The sequence below is a fragment of the Tasmannia lanceolata genome, unplaced genomic scaffold (genome assembly GCF_043159265.1).
Source record: "Tasmannia lanceolata isolate RefF3 unplaced genomic scaffold, GAP_Taslan_0.1 ptg000035l, whole genome shotgun sequence".
Classification (NCBI taxonomy): domain Eukaryota; kingdom Viridiplantae; phylum Streptophyta; class Magnoliopsida; order Canellales; family Winteraceae; genus Tasmannia; species Tasmannia lanceolata.
The window spans coordinates 3,575,646-3,588,209 of record NW_027518712.1 but is presented as its reverse complement, the minus strand read 5'-3'; the positions used below and the strand labels follow the sequence as shown (position 1 = coordinate 3,588,209).

At 40.8% G+C, this 12,564-nt stretch overlaps 1 protein-coding gene and 1 pseudogene across 1 annotated transcript; both read left to right on the top strand.

Moving 5' to 3' along the window:
• The first annotated feature begins 426 nt into the window (after window positions 1-426).
• Window positions 427-2,688, top strand: LOC143859670 (protein PHYTOCHROME KINASE SUBSTRATE 4-like). The gene has a single exon (XM_077370324.1). The coding sequence runs from the start codon at window positions 542-544 to the stop codon at window positions 2,450-2,452; it is 1,911 nt and encodes a 636-aa protein (XP_077226439.1). The 5' UTR covers window positions 427-541; the 3' UTR covers window positions 2,453-2,688.
• A 7,891-nt stretch (window positions 2,689-10,579) lies between these two features.
• LOC143859673 (calmodulin-1 pseudogene) lies at window positions 10,580-12,083 on the top strand (annotated as a pseudogene).
• Window positions 12,084-12,564: the final 481 nt, after the last annotated feature.

Here is a 12,564-nt window from a genome sequence, read left to right as displayed (position 1 = left end):
TTTCTAATATAATAATATGGGATTTGCTAAGGTCCAATGCAAAAGACATTTCACAGCCGGTCTATCTCAAGTCAGACCAGCCACCTCGTGAATGGGGACAACAACTTTTGTCTCCATTCACGAGGTGGTTGGTTTGACATGCGACAAACAAGCTGCGGAATGTCTTTTGTGATGGACGCTAGCAATTCCCTAATAATATAATTGTTTTCATTGAGTTGATCATGTTTGTGATGTGAAAAAAATTGTTTCTTTCTTCAATTTCTTAAATGCACTTGATGATATAAATTTAGGAATTTTTAGTGTGAAAATTTGTGGTTGTCTAAAATCTTTGAAATTAGTCATTACCCTACGCTAAATAATAAAAACCCGGCCCGACCTGAACCAACCACAGAAACTATATTGGGTAGTGTTGGATTTATGAATCTAGGGTTTTCCAAGGAAAATTAAACCAGACCCGACTCAATAATTTCTCGCGCAGGGTAGGATTTTGGAAAACCCGACCTGCCCGGCCCGAGCTGCAACCCTTTTCATAGGGTTAGAAATGGTGAGAAGGAGGGTGGAAATATCATTTCCCATATATTTATTGTACGCATCGAGGGAGCATCAATCCTATTTATCGAATAGAGGCTACTCCACTGATGAGTATTGTACCCGACTCTGGAGTATTTTCAAACTGCTGTTGAGTTCTTATTCTGATTTGTTTCTAGAGAGAGATAGAGGGAGGGAGATGGAAAGGTTTACGGTTACAGCATCCTTCAATGGAGGGCTCTCTCAGAGACCTTCCTCTGAAGCAAAAGAAGTCTCTCCTTCCTATACCTCATTTCCATCCAAACCCATTCTCAGAGACATTTCATTTTCCTCATATATCCAACCAGAAGGCCCAAAACCAGTCGCAGAAAATTCAACCAAGGACACCGAACTAAGCATCTTCGATGCAGAAAGGTATTTTACCGAAAACCCAGATCGCAAAGAAAACCAGAAATCTTTTTCTTCAGCAATATATCATGATAGAAATGTTGAAAGATGTGATCTGTCTACAGTTCCTAGACTTTCCTCTGTTTCATCTGTAGATGGGTATGGGAGGAATTACAGAACAGGGTCTTTTAATGCAACTCCAACAGCTTCTTCTGAAGCCAGCTGGAACAGCCAATCTGGCCTTTTATCAAATCCCCCTGGTTCAATTGCAGTCTCCATAAAAAATCTTCCTCTACATGATCATAAAAAGGGGCCTTCAAGAAGATGGCTTTTCGGAAGAAAATGCCCCTGCTCTGGGAAGAAATCAGTTGATGTTAGGGAGAAATTCCCAGAACCCAAGAACCAGACTCCTTTGAATTGCAATTTCAACGGAAATTTGATTCCCCAGAAACAAAACTTGAAAGGAGAGGAAGCTATTGTTGATACAGCACCCAATGAAAAAACAGAGGAAAGAGAGGAGAACTTGGGAATTGAGGAAAGGGTAAATTTGAAATTAGTAACTGGAAATTGGGCAAAAGGTGAAGAAGCAATCAGCTTCCCACCGGAGAACCGTCTACCGGTGGAGATCGGTCGCCGGATAGCTCCACCCGGACGGTCTTTTAACGATGTTGGTGGCTTTTCTTTTCCTATACTAAATCCAGCCACCGCCGGAAAATTGCTTAAAAATGGCAAGAAACCGGCGAGCCCGCCGGAAGAACCTCCTCGCGAGTCATTAGAAGTATTCCATCCAACGGACGAAACAATCATTCGAAAGTCGACCGAATTTCAAAAGAGACTAATGATGCCTTTTACGGGCGACAACGGTCGTCAGAGCTTCACTTTCCCAGCAAGCCCCATGGCCCGAACCACAACACCGGCCGAGGACGATGTGTTAAGTGATTCAAGCTCGGACTTATTTGAGATCGAGAGTTTCTCGACTCAAACGACATTGTACCCTATGTACCGTCGGCGGGATTCGCTGGACGAGATTTCAAGTTTTGAGGAGAGACGGTTAAACGGAGCCGCCAGAATTTTTCATTTCCGGCGGAGTCTCGATGAGATGACCACTCCGTCGATTGCCCCGACGGAGTGTTACGAGCCTAGTGAGGTGAGTGTGGATTGGAGTGTGACCACTGCTGAGGGTGTAGGAAGTGTGGCCAATTTTTCGATAGCTGCTTCTGATTACGAGGAAGTCAGATTCATACCGCAGGAACCGGTGGCTGTGGCCGGCGGGTACAGTAAACGCAGGGCTAACGGTTTGTTAAGCTGTCAGAGTGAGAAGGCAGTTAGTGTTGGGCCACGCCCAGTGAAATATAGTGGGACCGAGCAAAATCGAATGGGCCCACCGCCAAATTTCCCGGTGGAGTCCGGTCGAGTGTCGGCAATGGCGAAGATGGCGAACGTGGGTTTGATGCAGGTGGCTAGGGTTGGTTCTGCTAAGCCCCCGTTGGCTCGCTCGCACTCGGCTCGTCTCTCTCTTCCTCTTGCTACACGGTAAGGTTTTTCTCTGTTTTGTTCATAAACTGGGAAATGATATTTGCACCCCTTCTTATTTGTCTTTTTCTCGAAGCTGTGTGCATTTTCGCACCCACTAGTATGCTTTTTTGTGAAAAAATTAAGTTATTTTCCTTTGTGATCCTTAGCCATGTTGAGGAAGGGAGGTGGAAATATCATTTCCCTTATGATCCTGGAAGTTGTTGGGTTTTAGCTTGAATGCTTTTTTGATACCTGGGACTCTGGGAGTGTGTATTCGATTTGATTCTTCCCTAATGTTTCCATGCTTTATTGTTACAATATTATGACAATGGTTGTGGTTCTAATTTACGTTGCATGGGCTTCCTTTACTTTCATGTGATGCAATGGGCCCACTCCGTTTATAGCTTTTTCATCATACATCTCTTACGTTAAGGATGATGCATGCCCACGCAAACACGTAAAAAAGGTGTCATGGCCTCTGATTTGCTCCGTACGGTGGGCACGCTGCATAAAAAATAAGCTTACAAAGAGGAATATTTTTGACAGAGCATTGCTTGCTTTTCTTATTGCTTTTGTTAAGGGCCTCTTCTCGAGCATCATAGAATTTTTCAAAGTTTGCGGCATAAAAGAAGGGTTGTCAGTGGACGCTTGACAGTTCGATAGCTCCAAAGGATTTTGGCACGACAGTCTTGTAAGACTGGAGCAGAATTGTGTCCTTAATCCATTGAATCTGTATCATAAAGTCGGAAACCTTTTTGCGCTGCAACCCCACGAGGCCACAAATTTCAATCAAGCATTCTAGTCTGGAGCCAAGGGCACCAATCAATGAAAATGTCCTTCGTACATTATTTAGTATATGTTGCGCAGTAGGGTAAATTGGGCGTAAAGCATTCACTTACGACTAGCGCTGCACAAAAAACCCGCGAAACTGATAAGTTGAACCGATCCAGGCCTTTCGGTTTGGTTTGATTTGGTTTTTCTAGGCATTGGTTCGGTCACGGTTTAGAATTTTACCAAACCGATCCCATCGGTTCAGTTCACGGTTTTAGAGTTTTAAACCGAAAATTAACCAAATCGAATCGAGAAATAGAGGAAAAGGCGAACTGATTTTGTGTCATTCTCTATTTCATTTGCAAAGAGAGGATGGGTGATTTAAACAAGGGAGGTGTGCCTATATCAATTCCTTGTATTCAAAAGTAAAGAATACATTCAGCCCTTCCCCTTAGACTACCCTTAGAAGTGTAAAAAGAATAGTCCTAAATACTTAGAGGTGTTGTCCAAGAGAAGAAAAGGGGGGGCGAATATATCATCCCTTTATAAGGCCCTCGATTAGGGTTAGAGTGGGAGGGGTCTCTTCATTTTTTGTTTCGTGAGAGAAAAAGAGAGAGTTTGCCGGTCTCGTTGCGCTGTTGATGGTTGATTTGGATAGATAAACCTTTTTTTTAATTTTTATAGATAAACATATTTAACTACTTGATTTGGATTTGTACCAGATAAACCGTGAACCGAACCAAACCAAACCAGTCAAAATCGGTTCGGTTTGGTTCGGTTATACCCCCGATCGGTTTGGATTTTCTACAAACTGATGTGATTGGTTCGGTTCAAACAAACTCCCTAAACCGAACCGGACCGAACCATGTGCAGTGCTACTTACCACATGGGATACGTACTGTCGGTTCAAAATACCGAGAATTTATATGATGGGTGGCCGTGAAAACACGTGAAGTTTAAACAAGTAGGTACGGCCAACTTTTTTTTTTGATCCAAACTATTCAACTGTTTGGGCAATTTGTAAATAGGTTGTGCCCCAAAAATCATTTCCATAGGATGATTCTAACCCTCTGATATGAACTGATCTGAATATGTAGTGCCCCAAAAATCATGTATGGAATCTTCTACATATCGGAGGGTTAGGATCATCCTATGGAAATAATTTTCGGGGCACAACCTATTTACGTTGTGCCCAAATAGATGAATGGTTTGGATCATCAAAAAAAGTGGGCCGTACCTACTTTTTTTAGACTTCAGGTGTTTTCACGGCCACCTATCATATAAATTCTCCAAAATACCATATGTGCTGAAGAATACCATGTAAGTCGCGTCCAACTTGCTTGTCTGTTTTCGGTTGCAATTGGCTACCTGTTGGGACCTGGGTAGAACTCACCGATGTGGGATCTTTTTGCTTTTGCGTGGAATACCCAACAATCTCCCCCTCCACGAGGAAGCAACGCGGACAATCTCGCCCCTCCATGCAGCAGCAATGTTGGGAACTATGAGGTCTTCTCCAAGGGAATTTCAACGTCCTCGGAGGCACACCAGGGTTACCGAGATCTTCCCCGATGGACTTTTTCCATCCTCTGATGCATACCAGGAGTTACCACACCCCGACTTTAGTGCCGCCTTGAGTAGAACTTACCCTTAAAAGCTAGCAGTTAAGGGGAGGGTGCCCATTACCTTATAAGCCCATTACATCTCTCTCTCTCTCTCTCTCTCCATAAATGGCAATTTACACCCCTCCCCAAACACAAGAATCAGTATCAACATTCTCTTCAGTGAAGGAATTGAAATAGGATTTGAATTTAATGTCCATACCGATTCATGGTTCATGTAATCCAAACACACCCTCATAGATTGTCTGAATCAGTCGCTGGAAACGGGATCTGTTTCTGATTCTGTCTGAGTCCAACATTTGGTTGGTAAAAAGGACGGAATGAGAGTGGAATTGAAACCCGGCTGAATTCAAGGAGGGACAATGTCAAAATCTGTTTCCTGGCTCAAAAGGTTGTATTCTGATTCTTCCGGAATATAATTTAAAAAAAAAAAATTGAATCAATATTTAGATTTTAATTTTTTTTTCTCATTCCGCTAAGGAAGAATTGGAATAGGAATCGTAAAATGGTGTCATTCTGATTCCCAATCCGGTAATCCCTCGATCTTAGAAAAACACCAAATATTATTAATATTGCTATCCACCCCTTATGTCTATAGAACACCTCCTTTATTTTGGTTGTTACCTGGTAAAAGTCACTGTCAAAATCATAAGAAAGAATAGTAGATATCCAACGCACAGTCAAAGGAGTTAATGCTGTGAAGAAGAGTGCGAGAGCAAAATCTTGTTGCGGAATTAGGGCTCAAATCAGCCCTCCGCATTGGCCTTTTAACGATCCGAACACGAAAGTGTGTTTCCGGATTTACGTGTTAACAATACACAAAGTTTCCGAAGTAAATTTGCAAAGAACGAAATAATAAAGCACAAGCCAAACCACAAATAAAGCACACAAGAACACCAAGATTTAACGTGGTTCACCACACGATGTGTGTGGGTACGTCCACGGGAGAAGACTTCAAAAGATTTCACTATGTGGAAAAAAGTGGGTTACAAGATGCACTCACCGGGTTACAAAAGCCCAAGCTTTCTCCGGATTATACAAGAATTAATCTCTACGCCGTCTAGGATCCAAGCGTCGTCGCTCCCTAGATGCCGTGCTTTTTCTTCGTCTTCTCAAGAGAACCAAAATCAAACCCTTCAATTCCTGTATACCAATACCCACTTGAAGATGATTTTCGTTCACGAACAAATGCCCAAAGTCCACTCGTTCTTTTCTTGAGACCGTACCCCAAAACGCCTCTGTTCTTTTTATGTTTTGGATGTGCTTCAAAAAACCACCCAAGAGTCCCAATCAGATGTTGTTTTGTGGAGACATTTATCATAATAGGCAAGAGTCCTATTACATAAGGATTTCTTTAATAAGAAACCCATCAAAAAAAGAAACGTGTCTGCCTATGAAAAATTCAAGGCAAACACAACATTATCCACCTTGGCTTGAATTTTATCCATCCACCACCTGTAAATATCTTTCATCACAAAGTCTTCTCCACCACACCCCAAAGGGTGCTAATTCGACCCAACTTATCGAATGTTAATTAAGTTCAAGCAATGCTTGAACTTCTCCGTCGTCACAGAATTAGTCAACATATCCGCGGCATTGTTCCTGTGTCGACCTTTTCCAAAGAAATTTCATCTCCTTCAATAACCTCTCGAATGAAATGGTACCTGACGTCTATGTGTTTTGTCCTTGCGTGAAAAACTTGATTCCTTGCCAAGTCCAATGCACTCTGGCTGTCGCCATACACACAAGTGTTTCCTTGCTCTACCCCAAGTTCACTTACGAGTCCTCTCAGCCATATGGCTTCTTTCACTGCTTTCGTTGTTGCCATATACTCTACCTTTGTAGTAGACAAAGCGTCGTTTTTAAAGTAGACCTCCAACTGACAGGTCCCCCAGCAAGCGTAAAAGCATAATTTGTAGTGGAATTTCTCTTGTCCAAATCTCCAGCATAATTGGAATCCACACAGCCCATGATATTTCCTTTTCCAACACCGCTCTTGTCAAACAAAATCCCAAGGGACAAACCCTTAAAATACCAAAGTATCCATTTGACTACTTGCCAGTGTTCTTTTCATGGGTCTGCCATGTACCTACTAACAACACCCACTACCTGTGCAATATTTGGTCTAGTACAGACCATAGCATACATCATGCTGCCAATAGCATTCGCATATGGAACTCGAGACATGTACCTTCTTTCTTCATCTGTAGTAGGTGACAACTCAGAAGAAAGTCTAAAATGAGCACCAAGTGGGGTAGCAACCAGCTCTGCTTTATCCATCTCATACCTTGAGAGCATCTTCTCAGTATACTTCTTTTGAGATAGCCACAACTTTCCTTTTTCCCTATCTCGACGTATCTCCATACCCAAAATTTTCCTTGCAGTGCCAAGGTCCTTCATTTCAAACTCCTTGCTCAACCTGGCTTTTAACTTATTGATTTCCAACATACTTTTAGCAGCTATAAGCATGTCATTAACATATAAAATCAAAATAATGATAGAGCCATTAGCAAGGTTCTTGAAATAAACACATGAGTCATATTCACTTCTGTAGAAACCTTGTCCAATCATAAAAGTATCGAACCTCTTGTACCACTGCCTAGGAGATTGCTTCAAGCCATACAATGACTTCTTCAACTTGCAAACATAGTCTTCTTTTCCTTTTACCTTGAAACCTTCTGGTTGATGCATGTAGATTTTCTCTTCTAGATTCCCATGCAAAAACATAGTTTTCACATCAAGTTGCTCAATCTCAAGATCAAATAGTGCTGTCATGGCAAGTAATACTCTGATCGAAGTGTGCTTCACCACTGGTGAAAATATCTCATTGTAGTCCACTCTTTCCTTCTGAGCATATCCCTTTGCCACCAAACGTGCTTTGTACTTTTCTCCACCATTTTCTAAGCTTCCCTCATTTTTCCTGTAAAGCAACTTGCACCCAATCGTCCTTTTGCCTTTTGGTAACTCCACCAAATCCCAAGTCTGGTTCTTCTGAAGAGATTTCATTTCTTCATCCATTGCATCTTCCCAACACTTGGAGTTTCGGCATGCAATTGCTTCTTGAAATGTAACCGGATCTCCACTTTCTGTTACTAACTCAAAATCGAACATATCCTCATAGCCATATCGTACAGGTGGCTTATGAGTTCTTTGAGATTTTCTAATCTGTGAATCTGACTGGTGCATCTGTTGATCATGTAATCTTGCTTCAGGAAATTCAACTTGAATATTTTCTTTCTGCGCTTCTCTTGGAGTATCAACCTCCACCTGAATGGTCTCACCTGTGCCTTGTTTTCATTTTTTACTAATCTGCTTATGTGACTTTAACATAGAAGATTCATCGAAAATAACATCTCGACTAATGGTTAGCTTGTTAGAAGAAGGATCCCACACTCTAAATCCCTTGACCTATATGGGTCAGGAGTTCTGGCTCCGAGAGACCACTTCGACGCTCAAGTCAGAAATCGGCACAACAGTATAGAATCAAGTCTTAGGAGAACTAGGGAACGATAACTCTTGCCATAGATCATGAGATGCCTATCTTTGAGCGTGGGGGTCTTTTTAGAGAGAAGGAATTCACAACGGTTTTGGAGACTTGCCCCAATGGGGATCTGGTGCAAGCCCGTATGGGTTCACGACGACAACCAGACCTATATGGAGCTCGTGGGGAATAATATTTCAAGTTTCCATAGCCATGTTATGCCCAAATAATTAAGTAAACAGAAGCAACAAATTTCAGCCTAGAAAAATCATGTAACGTTAGCCGTTGAGATAGAAATCAATGCGAAAAGATGCTAAATTAAATACCAATCGAATATAAAAGTTCCATAGCATTAATAAGGCATGTAAGGGTCCACAAAACTGAAAAATCAGATTTATTATGCTTGCTGTCCAGAAACGTAAATCATTGAAACTAGGGTCCAAGGGTCTTATTCAGGATGGAAAATAACCTAGATAACTACTAAGGGATAAAGACATATACCTACGATGAAATAAGGGTCTAACTAGTCAAAAACGAGGGTTTTAGGTATGCTAAAACGACCTTATCCGACAAACGCAGCAATACCTCAACCCAAAAGCTTGAAAGAGGCCAAAAGAGGGTGGTGGAGAAGCCCGTCGGCGTATTCTTCAAGTAGGGCAGCAGCTACCTCCAAGTAATAGGCCAAGAAAGGGCAAGAAGAGAAGTGAAAAGGTTAGAGGATAGAAGAAGACAGAGAAGACGATGATATAAGACAAGAAGATAGAGGGTTGGAGGCCAAAATAGAGAAAAGATGGCAAGGTAAGGAGATTAAAGGAATAGGGAGAAAATAAGAGGCAAGAGAGAGATCAAGAAAAGATGGTTAGATAGGGAGAGGGAGAAAATAAGGTGCAAGAGATCAAGAAAATATGGCGTAGGGAGAGGGAGGGAGAACAAAAGATGGCTAGGTAGAGAGAGGGAGAGAGAACAAAAGAAAAGATGGCTAGGTAGGGAGAGGACAGAAAGAGAGATAAGAGGGGAGAACTCACCTTGCCGTGAGTTGGAGAGGAGGAAGAGGAGAGGCCCTAAGGCGTGGAGGAAGAGAAGAGGGTTGACAGCCCCTTTGCTTGGTCTTTTCACAAATCTTTCAAAATTAGGGTTGTTCTCCCCCACTACTCTCTTATATATCATGTTACAATATCAACCAATAATAATAAATCATAACTTAAGTGACTTAAGTCATGCAAAAATACTAATCTACCCCTCCTACAACACAGGAAAATATGCACATAGGGTAAAAGGGTCAATCATAATGAAACTAAAAAAATAAAAGGCTAAAGTACATGCAAGGGGTGGGCCCTAAGTGATGTGAAAATCCCTTCACATCTAGAAAATCCAAATAGTGAAAAGAAGTCTGATAACCACAAAAAAATTATAAAATAGTGGTCCAAATGATCCAACGGTACGGAATGATGATCCAACGGTAAGGATCACATCAGGATCTTTCCTTATTGAGCGATTTCCTTTGGAGATAATCACCAAGCTTCCTCATGGGAACTGGTTTCTATTAAAGGTTCACCGATCTTGGGAGAGTTTCCATGCTCGTGTAGGACTTTCCTTTTGGGATTCTTTCCCCTTGGAGGATGTTGCTAAGTTGGCAAGATACGTCCCGTATCTTTCTTCTAGAAAAGAGACTTGGTTTCCATAATTAGGATCCATGCCACGTGTCATTAATCTATGGGAGAGGTGGATTTTACCCCTAACAAGAACCACGAAGCATGAGAGTAAAAAAAAGTGGCTTAACCCCATGAGAACCAACAAATTGAGTCATTGGTGAAATAATGCTACTTATTTCACCAACAGATATAAGGCTTAATCCAGTAGTGATTTCTGATAAGTGCTGCATTAGATTCTGGCACATCCACACAAATATATTAAGAACTATTTTATAATATAAACATGATATAGAAGAATATGTAAGAACACATTATCATTAAAAAAAAAATTGTAAGAACATAAAATGTCCAAATGTATCAAGTTATGGCTGAAATAAATTTAAATATAAACAACACAGAGAACACAATAGTTAGATAAGTGAATCTGATACCCATGCTATACAAGCATATCTAACATCTAATCTTTTCAAAACAAATACTTATGCTAGATAGCCACACGTAGGGCGCATTTGGATTGCCGGAATCAGTAATCAAAATCATTGTCTGATTCCAATTTCTCCGATTCCGACGTTAGGTTCATTTTAATGGAGAGAATGAATAGCGGGAGTCAGAAAAATGAACGGAGTTTAGGCTGCGGTTGGCTTCCCACCAGGGAAGATGGTGTTTTGTTTCCAGGAATCACCTCCCTACAAGGGCTCCTCTCAATGCAAGGTAACATGTGTTTCATAATTCAGTGAAACTATACCTCATTTCTCGTCTTATAAATCTCCAGCAGTAGGAAGATGAGGTGATGATGAAGGTCTTGCACCCATGGAAAGAGCTTTTGGATTTCCGAATTTCATAGACAGGTTCTCCCAAGACAATACTGTCTCTTTCCTGTCTTCTTGCCATAAAAAACAATACATCTAATCAAGTTGCCCCATTTGTCAAGGGATTTAATTTGTCCCATTTGTAGATGTAGATTTTTGAAGTCCAAATGATGTTGGCAATGGAGAACCAAAGCTTCGTTTTGTTTTGATAGAAGGAAGAGATTAATTTCAGGTGGGGTTTGAGGAAATTTTCATTTTAGGTTCCAGGGGAATTATTTATTTGAAGAATAAAGTAGCTTGTCCATGATGCAGAAACTAATTTTCTGCCACAAAAAATGCTGCGACAGTGTCTGTAAAATTGCAGATTTTGCCTTTGTTGCTAATTTCTATCTATGTTTATTGGTGCTGAAGTTGCTGTTAGAGAGGAGAGAAAACTCTGTATTTTACTCAGAAGTATGACAAGAAAGCTTTCTCCAAGGATCCTCCATCCCTATTTTCCATCTTTCTATCTGTGCAGTTTGAAGATCTATTTATTCCCGGTTTAAAGACCATTTTCCTGTTTTAGTGATGCTGTTATGGGGGATGTCTTGACTGAAGAACAGGTTTCTGAGTTTCAAGAGCCTTTTGTCTATTTGATAAGGATAGTGATGGGTGTATTGCAATAGAAGAACTCCATTGTTCTATTTCAAAAAAAAAAGAACTCCATTGTTATTGGCTCCTTAGGCCAGAATCCAACAACGGAAGAACTCCAAGAAATGATTGGTGAAGTGGATGTGGATGGAAATGGGACTATTGAGTTTGGGGTTGTTGGATCATAGGGCAAGAAAAATGAAGGAGGCTGATGCAGAGGAGGAGCTCAAAGAAGCTTTAAAAGTCTTTGACAAAGATCAAAACGGATTTAAATATGCTAACGAGCTTAGGCATGTAAAGATCAATCTGGGGGAGAGACTGACTGATGAAGAGGTGGAACAGATGATTAGAGAGGCTGACCTGGATGGCGATGGGCAAGTTAATTATGAGGAATTTGTGAGGATGATGATGGCTGTTTAATAGAAACTCCTCCTAAGAAGAGCTTGAAGAAGAAAAAATTCAATCGCAGACCTTTTTTCCCTTTCTAGAATGTATTATAGCTTTGTGCTGTTGTTGACTTCTTTTCTTGTAGAAGGCTAAATCAAAGAACTAGAAACGCTGCTACTGCTTCCAAGATCACTCATCTTCCTCGTCTTTTCAATGTAACGTACTGAACTACAGGAAAAGCTGTTCTGTGAAAAAAAAAAAAAAAACTCAAAAGTATGAGAAAAGACAGAGGTGACCGTGTCATAGGAAAACTATATTAAATTAGTGAGAACTTCCCCATCTTATTTCAGCTGTGTGAATGTCTCGTGAGCTTGCTGATAACATGACTGTGGGTCGTGTTTCAATGGAATTTTGATTTCATGTTACTGCTGAAACTTGGTCACTTGGAAATTGAAAATTTGAATGGGGATAATATGGAAATTTTATTGGTAATTTGATTCCATTCCAAGACTATACCAAACTCTAGAATTGGAATAATTACAATGCATACTAGAATCAGAATTGGGGTACCATTTCCCAGGGGAATTGGAATAGGATTGGAATTTGATGCTATTCCAGATTCCAGTATTCCAAACGCACCCATAAAGTTTCACGACTTGCATGAAAAAACGAAATTTTCTAAATATTATTCAACCAATTTGATCGTCGATAATTATATAAGCCTATGAAGGTTGTGTGCTAAGATTTTTTTTAATCGTGGGTTATGTGCTAAGATCCAAGAAAAA

Bases quoted from the DNA above. Each gene is read 5' to 3' on its own strand.
- LOC143859670 (XM_077370324.1), top strand. From the start codon at position 542: ATGGTGAGAAGGAGGGTGGAAATATCATTTCCCATATATTTATTGTAC.